At 51.4% G+C, this 21,840-nt stretch overlaps 1 protein-coding gene across 2 annotated transcripts in view; it reads right to left on the bottom strand.

Moving 5' to 3' along the window:
• Positions 1–9,321: 9,321 nt before the first annotated feature.
• Positions 9,322–21,840, bottom strand: part of DRAXIN (dorsal inhibitory axon guidance protein) — a 34,080-nt gene continuing 21,561 nt past the window's right edge. For both annotated transcript variants that reach the window (XM_033114453.1, XM_033114452.1), the window contains exons 3-7: positions 20,569–20,759; positions 19,336–19,447; positions 18,862–18,951; positions 17,237–17,326; positions 9,322–13,774 (exon numbers count right to left, since the gene is read on the bottom strand). In XM_033114453.1, the coding sequence (XP_032970344.1) occupies positions 13,662–13,774; positions 17,237–17,326; positions 18,862–18,951; positions 19,336–19,447; positions 20,569–20,759 (596 nt within the window). In that variant the 3' untranslated portion in view covers positions 9,322–13,661. The remainder of the gene's footprint in view (positions 13,775–17,236; positions 17,327–18,861; positions 18,952–19,335; positions 19,448–20,568; positions 20,760–21,840) is intronic.

The raw sequence follows: 21,840 nt of genomic DNA, 5'->3' as shown, positions 1-21,840 counted from the left end.
GGTCACATGACCACTGCCCGTTTGCCAGGGGACGGCGTCGGCCAGCACCCGCTTCCCGCTGGCTCCCAGCTCCGTCCACACGTTGCTCAGGGAGTTCCCGGGGGCGGCTGGAGAACATCAGGACTTTTGCCGCAAAGGGAGCAATATCTTGCCTGGTTAATATCCCAGCAGGTGGACTGACGGGACCACCTGCAGCCAGGAGAACTTGGGGGTATGTCCAGGTGCAAAGTGAGGATGTGGCAACAGCTGCTATCTCATCCTTCAGGAAATCCTCTCTCCTCTCGACCTTCCAGTGTTAGAGACATTGACGGTACCTACCTCAGAGGACCCTTGTGAGGATAAATGAACGAATCCATTTTGTTAAAGAAAAATTTATTCTGACATTTGTTAAAATGGTAGGGAAGACTTCACCCAACACTATTGCAATAGGGATGTTGCAGGAGGGGAGAAAAATCAAGCTTAACTATGAACAGCAAGGACAAGTGGGGTTTTATAGCGAAGCAGCAGAGTGAGGGCTCAGTAGATGGAAAATTACTAAGAGGAGACACTAAAGGCTGGGGGGATTCTTGCTAAACCAACCTAACAAGATTCTTGCTAAAGGCAGGCCAAGGACGTAGACATCAAAAGGTGAGGGAGGGCAGGTGAGGAACTTGATCAGATGTGGAGGGTGTTCAGTTATCCAGGGCAGGGGGATTCTTGCTAAAACTGGGCTATGCAGGCCCAGCAAGAACAGGTTGCACACCGAGGCCAGGCTGAGGCCGAGTTTGAGGAGAAGCCTCATGAGCCTAACTAAAGTTTGGTCAAGGATAGAGTTTTTGTCAAAGGAAAGTGCCTAGAAAAGTGCCTGGCACTTACTCGATGAGCAGTACATAGAAAATATTGTTGTTATCAACACACAAGGGGCCACTTGAATGAACAAACTAAAAGCTGTAGAAAAATCCATCTGGAAGACCAGCAGAAAACCTGTAGGACACACCTGTTTCCAGAAAAAAGCAGACCAGTGAAGAAAGAGTCTGTCAAGACACCTGTTTGCCTCTTAACCAAGAATGGAAGAAATTGAGGAAAGAGAGAGCTGTCTCACCTGCCGTCTCAAAGGCTGTTGACCACCTCCCAACAGGAATGTAAATCCCCACTACCGCCATCCTCCCCTGTACCCCATCCTTCACCCATGACCAGAGAAAACTTTATTTAGAGGGTCCCCTACGGTCTGTCTGACAACTTGTTCGTGTCTCCAGGACAGGAGAGACCATGTGGGAACCTGCGAAACTGCCTGGGTGGGTCCTGAGATCATATCAAGACATATACTCTCTCCAACACAAAGGAAAGACTGCAGGACCTGCAGTACCCACTGACCTAATTTAATGCCCCATTCAGAGACAAAGCCCTCCAGCCCAGGGGTAGAGCAGCATAGCATCTGCCATTGTAACTGAGAGCTGGTGATCTTTAGAGACCAGCCCAATGGGTACAGCTCATTTAGCTTGATTTTTGGGGATTTAAAGCACAGGGGAACTGCGCTAGAACAGAGCAACAGAGTTTGAGTCCTGGCTTTGTCCACTTACTGGTTGAACTTGGGTAAGTCACTTTGCCTCTCGGTGCTTCAGTTTTCTCATCTGTAAAATGAGGATAATAACAGTGGCTTCCTCCAAAGCGTTGTTAGGATTTATTAATACATGAAAAACATTTAGGACAGTGTCTGGCAGACAGTAAGCACTTAGTCAGGATTGGCTGTACTTTTATTAATAATTATTAGTGTATTAGTGTTAATTATTGTTGTCAGTAGAGTACATAGAAAAGAGTAATTCCTCAATAAGTGGTGGGTATTTTTTTAAAAAAGATTTTATTGGGGAAGGGGAACAGGACTTTATTGGGGAACAGCATGGACTTCCAGGTCTTTTTCCAAGTCAAGTTGTTGTCCTTTCAGTCTTAGTTGTGGAGGGCGCAGCTCAGCTCCAGGTCCAGTTGCCGTTGTTAGTTGCAGGGGGCACAGCCCACCATCCCTTGTGGGAGTCGAGGAGTCGAACCGGCAACCTTGTGGTTGAGAGCTGTATTCATCCTGACCAGCTGGGGAAGTGGGGACAGACCCAGTTGGCTGGGGTGGGGAGGGAACACAAGAAAGTAAAACTATTCTTAAAGGAGTCAGAGTTCCTGCCGTGACCCAGTTGTAACTATGGAAGGTCAAATGGACCCCCACAAAGCATATTCCACAAGGCTTTGGGGTCATACTTTTGTAAGTCAAGTTTAAATTTTTCTCTTATAAATTTTATTGGGGAATGTTGGAGAACAGTATGTTTCTTCAGGGCCCATCAGCTCCAAGTCGTTGTTCTTCAGTCTAGTTGTGGAGGGTGCAGCTCAGCTCCAAGTCCAGTCGCCGTTTTCAATCTTTAGTTGCAGGGGGCGCAGCCCACCATCCCATGTGAGGAATTGAACCGGCAACCTTGTTGTTGAGAGCTCGCACTCTAACCAACTGAGCCATCCTGCCGCCCCAAGTTTAAAGTTTTCATGTCCCTGACCAATCCTGTCTGTCTCGGCCAAGTTTTATCTTTGTACCTTCAACAAAGAATCTGACATGCAGAATAGATTCGTTCATTCATTCATTCATTCATTCATTCAGAGAATAGTTATTGAACACCTACTTGGGTAAATATCTAGGAGTGGAATGGCTGGACCATATATGACGGGTGTATATTTGGCTTTTTAAGAAATTGCCAAACTGTTTTCCAAGTTGGTTGTACTGTCCTATTGTAATTTCTTCATAGCACTTACCAATATGTGAAGGTATTGACCTATCAATTTACTTGTTTACTTGTTTATTGTCTGCCCCACCCCCACCTAGACTGCAAATCCTAGGAGGGTCTTGGAACCTCAACACTGGCCTGGGGCATGCTGGGTGCTCAGGGAATGAACCGAGGTACATCCACTGAACAAATTTGTGTGCACCCCTTCCTCCCATCACCTGGAAGACCTGCCACCCAATTCCCTGCTTGTCCTCAGGATGCCACGGATAGTCCAGGCTCTGCTGAGGACGGCACTTGGTAAGTGCCACTGGTTATGGAAATGGCTGATGAAGCAGCCACAGCCATGTCTTTCCTATGATTGCCTGTGTCCTTTAGGTAAAGGTATGTTTTGGATCCCTGTCTTGCCTCCTCCTTGCAGAGTGATCTTGGGCAAGTTATTTAGCCTCAGGGTGATTGTGGGGATCACGTGGGATCATTTACATAGCATCCCTGGCACAGCTCCTGGCACTTTGTAAACATTCAGGAAGCGAATAGCTGCCCTGCTGCTGTGAAAAAACACGCAGCATCTTTCAGCGCCTCTCAGCATCTCCTGGCGCACAATAAATACCAGGATTGAAGCAGCTGGAAAAGGCCCCTTTGATGGAGAGAAGATTCCACCCATCCCCCTTTCCTATGTGCAAAGCCTGGGAGCCAGGCCTTAGCATTTGAGCAACCTCGACCCCCAGCACTGACCTTGACATCTGTGTGACTTTGGGTTAGTCACCACTTAGTCTGTGAAATTTTTTCTGCATATCTAGAAAATGGGGACAGTAATAGTCAACCCCGGGGCTGTGTGAAGCACAAAGGAGGCTTCCCATATGAAAGGCTTTGAAATGGTTTCCAATTGTCCTTTGGTCTTCAGAGTCCTGGACACCCAACAATTCTTAGGTGGCCCGGCCCCTTCCTTTCCCAACTGTGTAAATCAAACTGGAACCGACAGAGAAAAGAACCAAAACACTGTCTGAAAGGCACGTGTGCCTATGAGAATGCAGGGCCGTCCACAAAAGCACATCAGAGAAGGTTCTGGAAGATAGGGTGTGGCCCTTGGTGGCACAGGGAATGTCACTGAGATTTGATCTGGTGTCCTATCCTCCAGCATTTCTGCTCAGCTTGTCACAAACACACCGGCTGTGTTTCTGGCCTAAGTTCTGGCAGGGTTGTGGAAGGCCTGGTGTTTTGTTGGTCGGTGCTGTTCTTTGTATCTGTGGACGGGATCTTCTCCCTCTGATGCCAGCTGCTGGGAGCAGAGACAGCAGAAATGGGCAGAAGTGAAAGAACAGAATAGAACCCTGTGGACTGGAGTCGGGGTGGCTCTCCGGGGCTCCCAGACTTCATCCTCTGTTCTTCAGCACAGGCTCTGGTTGATGCCAAGATTCTGAAGGTATCGAGGCCAGTATGACTTGTTGGTAAAGTCACCGTGCCCATACTATCGTTCAGGGTGGACGGGCTGCTACTGCCCAGTTCCTGGGTTTTCTGGAGGCACCTGGACATCGCTGGGAGGTGTGGGAGCCCCCTTTCTCCAGAGGGGACACCTGTCTTTGTGACTAGCCAAAACAAAGGGGGGGGGCGGTGCTGATTTGGAACTGTTTGTCCCAATGGCATAGAATTCAAACTTACAGCAGCCTCCATCGCTGATTTTTAAAGGCCCAACCAAGCGTCTTGACTCCTTCTCCCTGAGCCATAGACTGCAGCCAGTGATCCCTGATGTTCCTTTTTGTTTTGCCATCTCATCAGGGTCCTATGCAAATTATTGCCCCATCCTGGCAAGCCCTCACCAAACACTTAGTGATCCTCCCCTGTCCCTCCAGAGACCCTTGCACTCAAATCAGGCATCAGAGAACCCATCAGAACACCCTGTGGACCCCTTGGTGAGTGTGGGAAAAGCAGAAAAGGAGACTGCCTGGGCCCTGTTGGATTCTAGGAAACTGCTTGTGTTAGACACCAGCCAGAAAGAGCGGATTTAAGAGGCTGTTGCCCAAGACAGCAGCTCTCTAACTCTGTCCTATGGCATTTTTTCCTTCCCCTTATCCTTCTGCAGCAATCCTCTTTATGTCATATGTGCACACACACGTGTATGCGCACACATGCAGGTCTTCATTAAATGTGTGCTGACTGCCTCCCGCCTCTCACTGCCTGTCCTGGTTCTCTCCTTCTGTCCAAGTTCAGGCTGCCACCTCCTTCTCTTTGTCCAGCCTGACCTTCTCTCCGTGGGGATGGGGTTGGAATTCCAAGGGAGGCATCTGAGGGCTCTGGCCGCGCCTTAGAGATGCTCAGACACACAAACAAGACCGGGTATGGCGGCTGAGCCCCAGAGCCTCCAAGATGCCTATCTGTCATGGGTTGGGTCCTGGTGTTTGCTTTCACCCTTTGCTGCTGGGCTGACTCACTGCAGACGGCTCCTCGCCTGCCTCTGCACAGGCTCCATGAGGTCGCACCTCCCTTTGAGTGGGGGGCAGGCAGTCAGGGAGCCTGTGCTCGGGCAGAGGGAGAGATAAGAGAAGAATGAGGAAACAGATGGTGGGGTCGGGCGGGGTGCCTCCACAGGTTCCACCAGTTGGGAAGTCCCTGGGAGGAAACCTGATCCCCGTCCTCCCTGAGAGGCTCCTCCAGGAGGCAGCCGGAGGTGAGTGCATGACCTTTGGTTCTGGAAGCCCAGGGCTGGGGCCTGCCTAGCAGAGGTCTTATCCCCTACCGGCCCTGACAGCAGCCTTGGTGATGGCTGGATGAGCCGCACAGCTTCTGTGAGCTGGGCAGTGGGTGGGTGGGGGTGCAAGGATAGGTGACTGGTTCCTAGTAGGTGCTCAATAAACTTGAGGCATTTGGGAGACAACATGGGGTCAGTGGACATAATCAGGTTTTGGAGTCAGAGAGACCTGGGTAAGTCCCCTGGCACTGTCACTACTGCCCGACTTTGACGAGTGGCCTTTATTTCTCGGTGCCTTAGTTTTCCTCCTCTGCAAAATGGGGTCCAACAATTTCCGCTATACGAGAGGATGGGTGCCTCAATAAATAGCTCAATAAACAGAGGCCAGGGCTGTGTTCAAATGAATGCATTTCCTCTCTAAACATATACAATAGTCCCCCCTTATCCACCCACCCTCCCCTCCCTTAGACCCCCAGTGGATGCCCGAAACCACGGATAGTACCAAACCCTGTATACTATGTTTTTTCCTATACATACATACTGGGAAAGTTTAATTTTTAAATTAAGCACAAAAGATGAATAATAACTAATAAAATAGAACAATTACAAAAATATACTGCAATAAAACTTATGTGAATATGGTCTCTGTCTCAAAATATCTTACTGTACTGGACTCCTTCTTGTGATGATGTGAGATAATAGTCTACGTGATGAGATGAAGGGAGGTGAATGAAACATTATTAAGTAAAATAAGGGTGACTTGAACACAACACTGCGACACCACAACAGTAGCTCTGATAACTGAGATGGCTACTAAGTAACTAACAGGGGAGGTGTCATGTACAGCATGGAGACACTGGACAAAGGGATGATTCACATCCTGGGTGGGACAGAGTGGGGCAGCTCGAGATTTCATCACGCTCCTCAGAAGGGCTTGCAATTTGAAACCTATGAATTGTTTATTTCTGGAATTTTCCATGTAATGTTTTTAGGCTATGGTTGACTGCAGTGAACTGAAACCATGGAAAGCAAAACCGTGGATAAGGGGGACGACTGTATTCCACTCTGTGCCAGGCGCTGACACAAGACCAAGGCTGAGGACAGGGAGAGACAACAGCCCAGGACCACAATGTGCAGAGCTGACCAACTTGCCCCACTGCACTGACCAATCGCCAGGGCGGATGGAGCCCAGGTTTCCTGCCACGGTCTCCCAGGCACAAGCGTGGGGTTCAGGATACACCTGGGCCTCATGGTCGGGGGCATACAACGAAGGGACACGGGCACCTCTGTTTAGCCACTTGCCTACCCGGTCATATGTCCATTCACACGGACACCCCACTCCGAGATTTCATGTTCTGACATTGAGTAGACACTCGTTTGGGCACACCAGGGCACGCATGCACATGTACATGACAGATGGCAGCTACTGCTGCCACCTGACGCTCAAGCTGGCAAAGGAGTGAGGAAACCCAGAGCTCACAATATGCCAAAGACAAGTCTGCCACATGCCCAGGTGCTGTGGTCTAGGGCTGAAGCCCGGGAGCCATGCCTGGCCCCCCAGGCCCCTGTGATGGTCAGTTTTCTTTGTCAACTTGGCCAGGCCATGGTACATAAGGCTTTAATGACACACTAACCTAGATGTTGTGTGAAGGCATTTTGTAGATTTGTCAACATCTACAAACAGTCGACTTCAAATAAAGGAAATTACCCTCCCTCGTGTGGGAGGGCCTCATCCAATCAGTTGAAGGCCATAAGAGCAAAAGCTGAGATTTTGAAGAAGAAATGCAGCCTCAAGACTCAACATCAACTCCTGCCCGAGTTTCTCACCTGCTGGACTGCCCTTCAGAGTTCACACTTGGCTGGCCCTTACAATAGTGTGAGCCAATTCCTTAAAATAAATCTATATAAATACGTATATAAAGAAGAGATACAGAAATACATAGACATTTAAAGATATATAAAAATAAATACCCTGTTGGTTCTGTTTCTCTGGAGAACCCTGGCTGATACACCCCAAATCCAGCCACCTGGGCCCCTGAGGGCAGCACCCAGGCTGCCAGCAGAAAGCCGAAATCCCTGTGGTCTTCTGTTCGACAGGTCTTGACCCCTCACTTCAGCCCTGCTCTGACCCCTGTTAGTAGAAATGGTTGGAGTTGACATCTCAGGACAGAAGGGGTTTTCAGAAGCCCCAGCATGCCTTTCTGTCACCATTGACCTATGGGTCTGCAGTGTACATTAGAGACTGGTAAACTACAGCCCGTGGACAGAGCCAGCCCACTGCCCTTTTATATAAACGAAGTTTCACTGGTACTTAGCCTTCCTCGTCTGTTTGCACCCTTCCATTTCCGTGTCATCTGTGGCTACTTTTACACTACAATGCAGAGCTGAGCAGCTAGGACAGAGCTGGTATGACTTGCAAAGGCTATAGGGAAGGGGACCGTCTGGGCTTGATTCTTGAGAACCATCCCCCGTGGAAGGTTCGTCAGCTACCTGGGGCCCGAGCAGGGAGGAAGTGAGTTCTCGGGAAGGTTTGGTGTGGTAGTTCTCATACCTGGGGTGGGGAGCTCATCAAACATACAGATTTCCAAGCCCACCCCGAGAGAGGGGCCCAGGTGGGGCTGAAACAGCTGGGTTTGTTCCTCATTCAATCCTGATGCTGGGAGCCTCAGGCCCACATTTTTGGGAAACCCTGTGTGGGGACAGAGCCAGGAGTGCAGTTTCCAGGCTCTCGGCCTCACGTGGAAAGGTGCTCACTCGGGTAGTAAATGGCCATCGACTGTGACTGGATGGCCATCAGCTGTGGCTAGTTGGCCGTCAGCTGTAACCAGTGAGCCGTTGGCCACTAATACAACTGCCGTGGCTACGCTAGCAGAAAATGGGGGCTAGCAAGAAGATGGGGGCTAAGCTAGCAAGCGTAGATTGCAGTTAGCATGGCGGATTGCAGCTAGCAAGTGGGGTTGGTTGGTTGGCAGAGAAGCGGACAGCAGGTTGCAGATCGTGTGGCTCCTGCTTCTTGTGTCTCCAACACAGCTGCTAGCAAGAATACGGTGGTATAACTCCCGTATCATGGCTCCGTGGGTGTTCCTTTTTGGCCTCACCATGTCCTGCGTTCTTATGTGGGGAGCAGGAGCTGTGACCCTGCCTGACACCCTGGGTTAGGGTTTTCCCCCCATTCAGGCTGCAGGAGACAGCCCCTCAGTGGTGTCTGGGCAGGGAGCTCCCCACAGAGACACCAGGCCCGTAAGGGCAGCCCGTATCTGTGGTGACCCTGGCCACCAGGAAAGTCTGGACCCTGCTTTGGCTTTAATACACAGAGCCACTGAGAGCCTTGCTCTGATCGGCCGGCCTGGTAGGGCCTGGTCAGCAGAGCTGGGTGCTGCTGGCTGGAGCTGCCACTGAGACGAGATGTCTTTCCTGGTGCTAAGCCAGGCCACCCTCTTGTCAGTTCATGTCCTTTCACAAGACGGCACCTGTGCCCGCCCATGCCCGGCTTCAGGCAGCGATGCTTTGTTCTCCCCCATCTTGCCCAAGTCGGCGCCTGCTTTTCTCTGCACTCGGCCACCCAGGCCTGGAATGGAACTGCTGGAGGCCAGTCTGCTGTGACCAGCCTCTTAATTTCTCTGGGACCTTAGCTGCCTCAACCCTAAAATAGGGAGGGAGGTAAAAAGCCGAAACTCCCGTCCAAGAGGTCTGGTTAAAGGACCGTGATGACATCGAGGTGAGGGCAGAGGCTGCCCTGTTTACTGCTTAGCTCAGAGCAAATGCTCAAAAGCGTGAGTGAATGAAAGAGAGATGGCAGGGGAAATACTAGGCTTCGCGTCCCCTCCAAATGCCCTGACACTGCTCACAGCCCATCTCCTGGGGGGGCAGAGAGAGACAACAAGTCAGCTTATCAACCATCATCTCTTTATTTACAGCTCAAGAGAGCACATGCAACACGCCATCACAGGACTACAAGGGCATAGCACCGCCCCCTCCCCCTGTTGCCCCACACTTTAAAGAGGAACCACAGCCCCCCAGGGACATTCCTAAGAGGACGAACACCCAATGACTGAGGGCCCCAGGCCCAGGTGATCCACTTGATCTCCTCTCAAAATAAAGACCAGTTCCAATCCCGGAGGCCGGTCTCAGAGCCTGCGAATTCGTCATTGCTGGTTATTAACTGGGGAAATCTCAGATTCGCCAACTCACACCTGAATGCAAATGCCCCTGAATCATCCCAATGCCCCTGGCCCAACAGTTCCAGGTCCTAGACCTGTCTCTCACTTTCTCCTGCAGAAAAAAATGGCCTGGAGAACTTGTTAAAACCCACATGACTGGGCCCCACCCCCAGAGATTCTGATTTAGCAGGTGGGGTCTTGCGTTTCTACCAAGCAGCCAGGTGATACCGGTTCTGGAGTACGCTGGGAGTAAGGAGGGACTAGAAAGCCTCTTGCACCCAGAAGAGGTCATGGATCCTAAATCACATCAGCCGTCCTGACGTAGGATACAGAAAATACACTCCCTGCAATGTACGCCCTTCGTTCTGCAAGCTGCCAGTTAGTTCCTGCCGTCCCCTCCCCAGCCCACGCACACACTCCACACACCCTCCTCACAATCTCACACGAGAGTGAAGGTCATCATACAGGTGTAGGTGTTCCTTCCAGCCCCGTGAAACCCCTAAGGAGGAGCCTAAATGGTTTGCTTTGTTGGCCCTTCCCACTGTCTCTCCCAGCATGCACTTTTCCTTACTGTTCTGTGTTTTATAAAACATGTTCTTTGCAGGGCACATGTATCACCACTGTCTCTCCAGCTGCAAAGTGAATCCCATTCTGGGGAGCTGGATGCCCATTACTGGACATTTGATTTTATGGGGTATGTTGAATATGGCTTGAAGGAAGGATTCACCTGAGCACCTGAGCAGAGGAAGGGGGCCATGGCTTTGCGATTTCTCTTGTCTGTTACTACCCAAAGGGCCAGTGAAGCTGTCACGTTCCCATGAGACTTGGCCCTCATGTCCTCTGACCCTCGGCACACTCCCAGTAGGCTTGGGAACCACTCTTGGCGATGCCAGACAAATCACAGAAAGGCAGCCTCGTGGGAACGGTGAGTATCTCTGGGGAATGGCTGCAAGGCTCCACAGGAGGAATGCAGGAGGCCACAGGTGACTGTCCCGCAGCTATTGGTTTCCACTTGGCCCCCTGCTCAGCTCCCCCTCCCCAGGATATATTTTTAAAAACTCATGAACCTGTTATCACAAAGCCACCCACACATCCAGCTCTGCCTCAGTGCCCGGAATCTGTGCATGCTGCCTCAGGCTGAGTCCAGAGCAGTTTTCCAAACCTCTTTGATCCACACTTACTTTCTAATGGAGCATCTCGTGGCCCCAGTGTTCCAGGGGTAACAGTTTGGGCAAGAAGCCTGAACGGTGACTTAGAAATGAATCTTTGAATATGCAATGGATCATTGTCAAAGAACAGGACACCTACCAAAATTATCCTCGAAAATAAATTAGCTAACACTGGGGGCTTATTATGTGCCGGGCACTGTTTGAAGCATATAAAAAGGTTTTTCGTGATTACTTCCCACAACACCTCTATGAAGGAAGAGTTATTATCCCCATTTTACAGATGAAGAAATCAAGGCACAGAGACCTCAAGGAACTTTTCTAAGGTCATAAAGATGGTGAGAGGTGGAGCAGGCCTTTTGTCACCAGGTGCATTCCCACAGTCGGTGGGACGAGAGCAGCCCTCAGACCCAGGTGCACATTAGGGTCACCTGAAGAGCTTTGAAAACACATGAAACCCAGACACAACCTGGTCCAATTAAACAGAATCTTTGCAGGTGGGCATCAGGGCCTTTAAATATTCCTCAGCTTATTCTAATGTGCAGCCAAGGTTGAGATTAGCAGATTAGAACAGGCATCTATCTGCAAACGGCAACCTGTGAGCCAAATCCAACCCCCTGCCTATTTTTGTCTAGTCTACAAGTTAAGAGAGGTTTTTACATTCTTTAATGTGTTTTAGAAACTCAAGAGCCAAGTAAGAATTGGTGACATGTGAAAATTATATGAAGTTCAAATCTCACTGTCCATAAATAGTTTTATTGGAACACAGCCTAAAATATTTCTCTGGCGCCCCCATGGTAAAGTTGGGCAAACCCTGGATTAGAGGAAATTGGCTTCTGTACTAGCAGAAGAAATTTAAGATAGACCTAAGGAAAAACCTAAACACTGAGGGGGGTTGGAGGTCCCTAACTCTGGAGTTAAGAGGATTCCACTCCCAGCCCCCATTGCAAATGCCAAATGGAGGTAGCTAGTGCAAATAGGCCCTGAATTTCCAACCGTGGAATACTCTGGTGGGCAGTGACAGTTCTGTGGGTCCTCTTAGCTTTGTCCTGACCTTCTGTTTTCCATTGCTGATGTCCGGGGTTGTCTAACTGCTGCCCCCCCAGACCTAAACCGTGCTGGGTTTCCTGCCTGCAGCCACACCCCGAGGGCTCCATCAGTCTCAATCAGCCACCCCTGTGAGGCACACACAGCGCGGGCGTTGTCTGCTCTCAAATAGACAAAACTGCCGGCGGATTTGATTTCCAAAGAGCCGGCTTTGATCTCTTTCAGTCCCCCTGCCCCACCTCCCGATATTCCCAGGCCCATTGAACTTGAATAGGAGAAATGGGCAAGCATATTTGGTTTCTCCTAGATCTGTCTGCTTTCCTTGGTGCCAGACCCCTGACCTCGACTGATGTCTCCCAAGGGAGTAAACAGCTCTGGCATCCGTGGGCGTGGTCCCTCCCTCAGGCAGGTGTCCAGGCTGCAAGGGATTTGGATGGGGAAGGCTTGTCATTTGCAACCTGGTTTGCCCTGGACCAGATGCCAGGGGGGAATTCAAGTGGCACTCCGGAGGTGACCTCTAGACTCTAGAACCAGCTCTGTTGGGAGAGACGGTCTGGGTGGGCATCATGGGTCTGGCCGGGGGGGGGGGCAGTTAGCTCCAGGTGGCACCTTGACTTCCGCAGCACCCCAACTCCTCAGTGGGCTCTGCTGCAGAAGTATGGGATGGGGTTCCTGACATGGTCTTCTGCGAGGCCTGGGAACCTCAAGATGAAACAATGTGGGTGCCCATGGGCAAATGTGTGGGTTTCTTCAGTCCATGTGTGCGATAGATTCTCAAAGGGCATTAAGTACAAAAGGTAAAGAACCCCTGAGGTGGAAGCTGTCAGGACAACTCCAAAGTATATGGCCCAGGACCGGGTGAGCGAGGCCGTAGGGATCTATGGAACCCATCATAGTTCAGAATGCCAGTTCCCAGGCAGGCCCATCCGTTCCTCTCGTGCCTTACAAGCAAGCAGGTGCTTCCTGCAGGTTTGGTTTTGTTTTGAAGATGGTACACCTTTGTCCAGGGAAGGAAAAGAGCACTCAGTTATTGCAGCTTTACTCTAGCAAAAGGAACTACCATGGAGAAGCTGGGATAAGTCCCTAGCTGTGGAGGAGCAAGAACGTGGCCTGTGGAGGCCCACAACCTCGGCCCAGGTTCGTAACCCGGATCCACGTTTACTCCCTGGGGCTTGGGTGCTCTCAGTGGGGTCCCAGGACCAGCAGCACAGAGAGGCGGTGGGTTTGTTAGAAAGGCAGAATCAACTGAGTCAGAATCTGCATTTTCACCAGACCGCAGGGGATTCGTACACAGGTTAAGGTTTGAGGAGCACGGAGATGAGACCCTATATAAGTCATACGACTCAGCTGTGCCTCAGTTTCCTCACCTGTAAATGGTGATAATGTTTACTTTAGGTTGTGATAACTAAGTGGGGTAACGGATGCCACGAGTTTCGCACAGTGCCTGGTACATAAGAGGTGTTCCGTGTTCATCTCCCGCCCTTGGGTTCCCTATCTCTCAGGGAGTTGCCATTTCTTTTCCGCTCAACACCCTCTTCTTTTTTCAACTTGAAGCTGGTGCAGTGCTGCGGTAGGACAGTAGAGGGCACTCTCGCCATTTCCATGGCTGAGAACCCCCGCGCAGGGATGCGCCGCTAGTGTGGGTTCCCCAGGGGAGGGGCGGTGGGTGCAGGTGTCCTGCTGCTCCGCTCCTGGGCAGGCAGTTTCCCAGAGCTCCCTTCCCGGGGGGAGTGTCCTGGGCCGAAGCTTGCAGCCTGTCATCTGGTCTCCCATGTGCTCTCCCACTGCTAGTTATAAACAAATTGCCCACTTCTGCAAACCTTCCGCCCTCAGTCCCCAGGCCGGTGGGGAGGCGCCTTGCGTGGGGCAGCTAGACATTGATGAAGGATCCCTGGTCGCCGTTGGCCGTCTCGGGCTCCACGCAGCGCCCCTTCCTCCGTGTGACCCTGCGGTTCCGGTGGAACTTGGCATAGCAGCGCAGCCCTAGGCAAGGGAGACAGGATTGGGGTATGCCAGCCAGTCCTCTCCCCATCCTACCCCTGCACCCTCTCACTTTCACCCCCTTCTTTTTACTGCCTTACAGCCAACCCATCCTTTGCACCGCAGCCTGAATGGGGAAGAAAGGAAGGATGAACAGACGGAGCACAGGGGATATTTAGGGCCGTGAAACTATGCTACGTGACACTGCAATGGCGGATGCCGGTCATTACGCATTTATCAAAAACCACAGAATGTACCACACGAAGCATGAACCCTAACGTAAACGATGGACTTTAATTCACTAATAATAATAATGTTTCAAAATTGGGTTGCCAATTGTAAAAAGGTGTACCGCACTAACGCAAGATAATAATGAGGAAACTGGAGGGCCAGAGAGGGTATGTGAGAAATGTATTTTCTGCACATTTTTTTTTTTTGTAAACCCAGAACTGCTCTAAAAAAAGTGTATTAAAGACTTTGTAAAGAGACACAAATTCTGCCCTCTCCCCATAAAACCCCCATGGCTCCCCCATTGTACTCAAAAGGAAATCTGATAACAGTCTTCCTGCTCTGCCTCATACCCCAGCCATTTCCTGCCTCAGGACCATTGCACTTGCTGTTCTCTCTGCCAGAATTCCCTTCCCCAAGCTCTTTGCATAGGTGGCTCCTTCATGGCCTTCAGCTCTCAGAGACCCACCCTGGCCACCCTAATGAAAGTAGGTGTGGCCCTGCTGGCCCATCCTGGGAAGGGTTTCCTGGCTGTGTCTCCATGATGGCCTCAGACAGGCACCCCCTAAGATACATGGGGAGGTACACTTTTCATTCAAGGCCACATCCTCTGGATGGTGGGGGAAAGCGATGTCAGCGTGGCCTGAGCAAATCCTACATTTCAGGTTAGGAGTGATCACAGAGAGAAGACATTGCTACTTTAAGATCCAGTTATGTCACTGTCACGAGAACAAAGGGGCTGCTGTGAAGTATGTGCTTGGTGGTCTAGAATTGACACCTGGGTTAGTGGGCTTTTAGACCTGTGGCCACATAAGTGACATTTGGGAGGGGACAGGGGATTCATGAGCAGGAGTGGTTGGTAGCCACAGAAGCCCTTCCGGAACCCCCCAGAATCCAGGCTGGCCCTGACTGCTGGACTTCAGCGCTAAGCCCTGTGTTCAATATTCTGGGATATCTCAGGCGTCTTCAAGAGCCCTGGTCCTCACGACGGTTCCTGGCATCCCACAGATCTGTGGTGTGGCATTTTGGTGACAACTTCCCCTCCTCCTGGACCATTTTAATGAGCTGCCTGAGCTGTCACTTCTACTCTTCATTTTTTTTTTTTTTTTTTTTTTGAGCCTGAGTCTCCAGGGAGGAAGCAAGAGTTTTGGAACCAACCATTGTGAGAGGGATCAGCTGAAATGAGCAGATGGGGATTTGGTTGCCAACATACCCTCTGGATGCCTTGAAAGCTGCCCCCTCCCACCTGAAGCCCAGGGGCGGAAGGAAGGATTCCTGGGCCACCCACTGTGTCCAGCCAGGCACCAACTGGGTGTGTACAGCTCAGTAGGGCCACGTCCCCTGCATTTGGGCAGGCTGGGCCTAGAGGCCAAGGACAGGTTTGGTCCCAACCCTGTTCTGGGCTCCCTCCTGGAGTGCCTCCCGCCTGTTGTGTACCTCAGTCTCCTCCTCTGTGAAATGGGGCCGTGGCCCTGCACACAGGTACCAGAAGGCCACTTGCCAGCATCCATCCCGCCTTCCGCCCCTGCCTGCCTCTATCCCCTCTCACCTCCCAGCTGGTCCTCTGTCTCCATTGCTACCCCCCACAGCCCTGCAGCCGGAGAGAACTTTTAAACTTCTAAGTCAGAGCATGTCACTCCCCTGCTTAAAATCTGCCTGCAGTTTCCAATCACAAATCAAACAAGGCTGACAAGGTCTCTGACCAGCTTCTCCCACCTCCCCTTGTGCCACTTCCCCATGGCCACTGTGTGCCAGGCCCACTCAACACACCAGCTTTGTTCCTGCCCGAGGTCCTTGCTTTGTTCCTGCCTCTTGCCTGGGACTCCCCCCACCACCGCCCCCAGACTCCCCATCTTGAGGTAGCTGGTTCCACTGTCCACTCCTGTCCATCCCTTCTGAAACAACTCCCAGACCTTTGGATTACATTCTTTACAGCCCTATTACTTCCTGAAGACATCTATTTATTTGCTTATTATCTACTCATCTCACTAGAATGGACTCCTTGGGTGCAAAACTTGCCGGCTCTTTTCACTGCTGAATCTCCAGTGTCCAGGACAGTACCTGACATATAGTAGGCATTCAACAAATATTTCTTGACTGACTGGATGAATGAATAATCAGACCTATGTTACTTTATTGCTTTCATAGCAGATAATATCTGAGGCTAATATAAGCAAAAATAGGGCACGCATCTCAGGACGGTTAAGAAAGGGACTGAGACGATATTCTCTCATGTAGGAGATGTGAACACTAATTGGATATTGAATGCTGTTGAGTAATTATTGTTTATTTTTGGTATTGTTTTTAAAAGAGTAGATATCTTTTAGAGACATATACTGAAATGTTCATAGACGAAATATCACTAAACTCTCAGGAGTTCTTTCAAAGTCAAATTGAAATGGGGGAACAGGGAAGGGGAGAGACGCCACAGATTGGTGCTGAGTTGGTAATTATTTAAGCTGGGTGATGGAAAATGGGGGTTCATTATTCTGAGTACTATTCTAACTACTTAGCATATATTTGAAATGTTTCAGAATACAAAATTAAAAACATTCCCCTACTTTTCTAGCTGTGTGAGTTTGGGCAAGTCACTTAACCTCAGTTTGCTGACATGTAAAATGGGGATCATAATAGCTCCCTTCCTGGGATGGCTGTGAAGATTTAAGGAGACCATGGGAGGAAAATGCTTAGCACAGAGCCTGGCATACCTGGGCACACCTGGGCAGGAGGCACCTGCTGCTCCAGGTGGGAGCTCGGAGGAGTTAAAGAGGTAACCAGCCAAGTGCATCCTTCCCTGGGACATGCTGGGAAATCCACCCCCCAGCCCTGTTATCACACTTGGAATGCCTCCCCTGAGATAGAATTCTGGCCTGGAAGCACCAGCCTTCTCAGATTTGATCTTATTTAAAGAGATAGGCTCCTCTTTCCTCCCTTCCCTCCAGATCATGGGAAATCATGCCAGCTTGTATTTCATGAGGTGAGAAAAGCAAATCTGAGAAACGATGCCAGCATCAAGACTAAATGAGTTCACAGATTGGGAAGGCCCTGAGCAAAGCTGTTCTTGCTCACGGCTTCAGCTCCCAAGGGATTCTCCCATCCTCTCCTTCGCTGGAGGCCCCACAGTCCACCCTCTGCCAGGAAATCGTGTCCCCCACTCAGTGCAGAACCAGCTTCAAGGAGAAAGGGAGGTTTCGTGATTCTCAGAGCACAAGGGACCCCCTGGGAGTCCAGGCTCACCTTCCACACACATGCAATCGTCGAAGCATTTGTTGTTGAGGCCCCGGTTATGGGGTGTGCAGAGATGCTCCCGCAGGTCGCAGCAGGTCCCTGCCAACACAGCAAGCACACATGGTCAGCCAAGCTGAGTGGACCCTCCCTGCCACGCTGCACACGGTCCCACTGGACAGGAGATCCATCATCTCTGTGGCAGGGCCGTGCCCCAGTAGGGTGGGCCATCTGGTGTGCAAGACTCCCAGCCGGAACCACCGATGGATGCCGAGGCTGAGGCCCCTGGGGGCATGTGGCAGAGACCCCAGCTGCCCCAGATGGGCTATTGATCGGTCACGGGAGGGGCAAAGGTGGTGTGGGATCACTTCTCAGGGAAAGCGGGTAGAACAGCTGGGGGCTGCCAGGTGTAGAGTCAGCTTGGAGCGGGGGTGGGGTGGAGTGGGGGAGCCTTAGGGATCATTGACACCAACGTCCTCTTTTGACAGATGGGGAAACTAAAGCCCCTCTCCCCTCCCAGAAGCAGTGAGATTTTCCAAAGCAGGCTTAAGGCGGGGCCTCACCCACCACAGAGCCAGCTCTCAGAGTGACCGTCCAGTTGGCCCAAACTCTAGCCTTTTCTTTCTGCTCAGGGTGAAAACAATGGTTTGGAAAGAAAACAGCCTGTCAGGGAGCTGGTGGTCTGGCTGGTGGTCTGGCTTACACAATGCCAAATGCTGGTTCGATTGCTGTTTCGTAGAATATTCTGGCTACCCGATTAACAAGCATGGTGCCACAAAGGTGTGTCACTCAGACCTCCCTCCAAGGCATTTGCTGCCCAGCAGCAAAGAGAACAGTTAGCTGATGGCCTCTAGTTGTCAGCACCTTCAGGAGCCACCTGGGCCAAAGTCACAATGTCCCTGAGCAGCCCCAGCCAATCGGGGTACCAGGGCCTGGCCATCTCTGCCCAAGGTGGGTCTCCCCTTGGAGGTAATCTTTGCTCTGAGCTCCCCACTGGCCGGCCGAGACTGCATCACAGTGTTCCCCGTTAATTTCTGCTTTCTCCCCCTTTTATTGTTCACAGGCCTTACCTCCCCTCCCCTAGAATAAACCTGTCATCTAACACCTCTTCAGTATCTGCTTCCCAGGGGTCCAGACTGACCCAACCACGGCCAGCAGGTCAGGGCATCAGACAAAACATCAGGTCGCTTGCTGAGTATGTCATCAAAAACCTCCCTAGAAAGCCCAGGAGTGTCATGATGGGACAAGGACAGAATTAAGCCCAACCAGGTTTTAGGAGGAAGAAGTCAAGAGAAGTGCCACCCGGACTAAAGGCAGCGTGGGGCAGTGGTTAAGAACCAGGCAGGCTCAGGTTTGGGCCACTTCCCAGCTATGTGACCTTGGCTGAGACACAGCCTCTCTGAGGCTGTTTCCTGGCTTGCACACTGGGGGTGACAGGGTCTCTTTCTCTGGGTTACTATGAGGATTCAATAAAGTTCGACAGCAGCTCTCAGTAAAGTGGTAGCTGGAGTCGTTATTCCTTACATATCCGTAGAGGGTCATGGACCTGCAGGCCGTCCTCACGGACCTGGGGAGGTCCAGCGCACCCCACCCAGGGCCCCCAGCACCCAGCCTTGAACACGATTCTGCTTTGGTACCTGGTAGGCAGTCTTGGTGATGGTCACATGGTTCCCCTTCAGCTGGTGATGTTTCGTTACCATCACCAGAGAGTTTACCCCGGCTTTTCTCTGGGGACAAAAAGATCTGTGGTCAGATGCTGAGGCCAGCAGAGCAGAGAGATTAAGCTCGCGGATGCAGGTGTCAGAGTGTTCACACTGCCACTCCCACAGTGTGGCTAGGACACTCGGCTTCAACTGATGGCTTCTCTAAAACGGGATCCGCAGCAGTACAGACATACCGTTTTGTTTTTGTTTTAGAGTAAAATGAAAGGGTTTGGTATGTGATAAGCTCTTGATAGCAGCATTTCCATTTGGGGTGTCCATTCTCGGGAAGACTCAATGCCTTGCCCCACCACTTGGAGTATCTGTAGGTCAGGCTGGGCTGACCCAACAGATGGTGGTGGAGGGAGGCAGGGAGCCCAAGCGCGGGAGTGGTGGGGTAGGACGACGTACCTTTCTTTTTCGCAGAGGGCCAGACGTCAGGTTTTAAGTCTTCATAATCAGTCCAGTCAAATAAGGCCATGTCCAGCGTGGGCATCACCTCCCCGTCAGGCCTCGGCTGCGCCTGCGGAAGGTGGGTGGAGAGGAGGGAACCTGCAGCTCCCAACAAGTGGAAGCTGGAATGTGGGGCCCCTGGGTCAGAGGGCAAAGGAGGGGGACCTCCGAAGCCAGCTCATCCTCTGATAGAATCCCAGCCCCGGGACACTGAGGCGCAGGCTCCGGTGGCCACTCAGACAATTTTCTCACCGTGCACCCACCAGCCCGCCAGGATGGTGCCTTCAGGTAACCGACCCAGACGGAGGAGTTGTCCATCAAACCCTCTGAGGGCGGGGCTGGGAAGACAGTCATGCTTGCTCAGGGTCTCTACACCCAGGCGAGGGAGTTGGAGGACGCCACCCGCACACTTCCTTGTCCCTCCTCTCCCCTGAAGGAGTTGTCAGCTCTCCGTGGCACCATTGTGGCCATGGCCACGGTTCAGTTCCACGCACAGCCCTGGCCAGCCGTCTTGGGGCTGGATCTGCCCAGTGGGCAACACAGGCAACATTCAGGGCTGGGTGCCCCACGGATGGACTTCAGGGGGTCTGCGACAGCATGGAGAGCCATGTGTTTCTGGGAGTGGTCCACAGGTTTTATCAGAACCTCGGGGGGTGCAAGACCCGGAAAGACAATGAGAAAGATCTACTGCTGAAAAATAATGTTTTTTTCCTTCTACATATATATTTTATTGATCATTTTAAATATTATTTTGAAAAAGAAAAACACTTCAAAGCCACACTTACTCGCCTTCTCTGTCTCCCTACATCTCCTTTAAAGGTGTGAAACAGATGTTAAGTGTTAACTAATGCTTGTTAATTCTGGGTCCTGGGGACATAATTTTTTATATTGCTGTTCTCTGTACTTTTTGGTATGTATAAAATTCTCCCCCAAGGGCCTTCTCGATGCAGAGCCCAGTGTGCTGAGCTGGCACTGGCTTCCTTGGCTGCCCCTCGAGTGAGCTCCCAGGACCACTTTCTCCGGGACAGTGGCAGCCCTTCTAGGACAGAGCGCCCCCCTGGGCTGACGGCCATTAGGAGACCTGGTATCCAGCCAATCCCGGTGGTTTTCACCAATTCCATCCCACTCCTGTGCCACATGATGTGGTCTCAAGGACTCTTCTAGCTCCAAGGTCCTTCTGAAGCCCCTTACCTGGGGCCACAGAGACGTGACAGGCAGGATCGGGGATTCTTTCGTGGCAGGTGCTGCCTCAAAGGTGGTGAGGTAGAGGATGGTGGGGGCCAGGCTTGTGGAGGAGTCCTCCATCACGGCATCCAGGACCTGGTCTTCGGAGAGCTCCACCTTCTTCCTCAGGGAGCTGGGACCTCGGACCAAGCCTTGGCCTGAGACACAGAGCAGGAAACAGAGGGGCTTTATCTGTTTGCTACCGCTCATCACCCAAAGCAGAACCTACATTTCCTGCTGCAGACAAAGGGGTAGCAGGGACCTTGTGACAAGTCATTGGCCCAGCAAACATCCCTGCTCCCTACCCTCCTGGGGAGGTGGAAACGGGGGACTGGAGGTGGGTGAATGTCTTGGATGAATTTGCAGTGTTGCTGGGGAGACAGCCCAAGGATTCTCCCTCTAAAGTAACATTCCAGGAAGTCCAAGTCTCGGTTGGCTGAACGCAGCCAGGGTGTTAAGTGGAACAAACGGGAACTAATAGGAATAACTATGGAAGACTTCCTGGAGGAGGTGAAATCTGAGTAGCGGAGCAATGTGATGAAGCTGAGAGGCATTGCAGAGAGAGTGGCCTTTGAAAAGGCTGGGAGGAGAGAGCCAAGCTTATGACACACAAGTGACTGCTTCCTACTGTCCTGGTAAGCCTCACCCTCTGTACTGAGCACCTGCTGTGTGAGAACCCTGTCGTACTACGTCTGATCCTGCTTTACAAGTGTCATTTTATTTAACCTTTGCAGGAGCTCTGGGAGGTGGGTGTTCTGCCTTATCCACAGGGGAGGAAACTGAAGCACAGAGAGATTAGGTGACTTGCCTGAGGGCACACAGTTAGAGCGTGTTGAAGTCTGAATTCGAACTCAGGTCCACCTGAGTGCAAAGTCAATACTTTTAATCACCGTTGCCACCTTCCAAGACACATGGGCATGAGGTAGGGTGAGTATGTCTGGGCAGGGTTGGGGTAGTCGGGAACAAAGGGGCTTTGAGAGAAATTGGAGGGCCCGGGCTCATCCTTGCCTCTTTTTCTCAGATAAGATATGACTTTAAGGTTAGTTGGGTCAGTTGGGCTCATCTCACCCTCCAGAAATGAATCCCAGAGAATAAAAAGGGGACTTAGGGACCATCAAATCCGCTCCATTCATTTTCCAGGCTTCACAACTGGCCAGCAGGGCTGGGGCTGGGCTTGGCCTCCAGACCTCTGACGTCCCCGCCTCCCCTTGCCCACTGTGGCTGGAGCTGAGCCGAATT

The sequence above is a fragment of the Rhinolophus ferrumequinum genome, chromosome 9 (assembly GCF_004115265.2).
Source record: "Rhinolophus ferrumequinum isolate MPI-CBG mRhiFer1 chromosome 9, mRhiFer1_v1.p, whole genome shotgun sequence".
NCBI classification, from domain to species: Eukaryota; Metazoa; Chordata; class Mammalia; order Chiroptera; family Rhinolophidae; genus Rhinolophus; species Rhinolophus ferrumequinum.
Note: the sequence above shows the minus strand (reverse complement) of the source record. Positions and strands in the feature narration are given on the sequence as shown.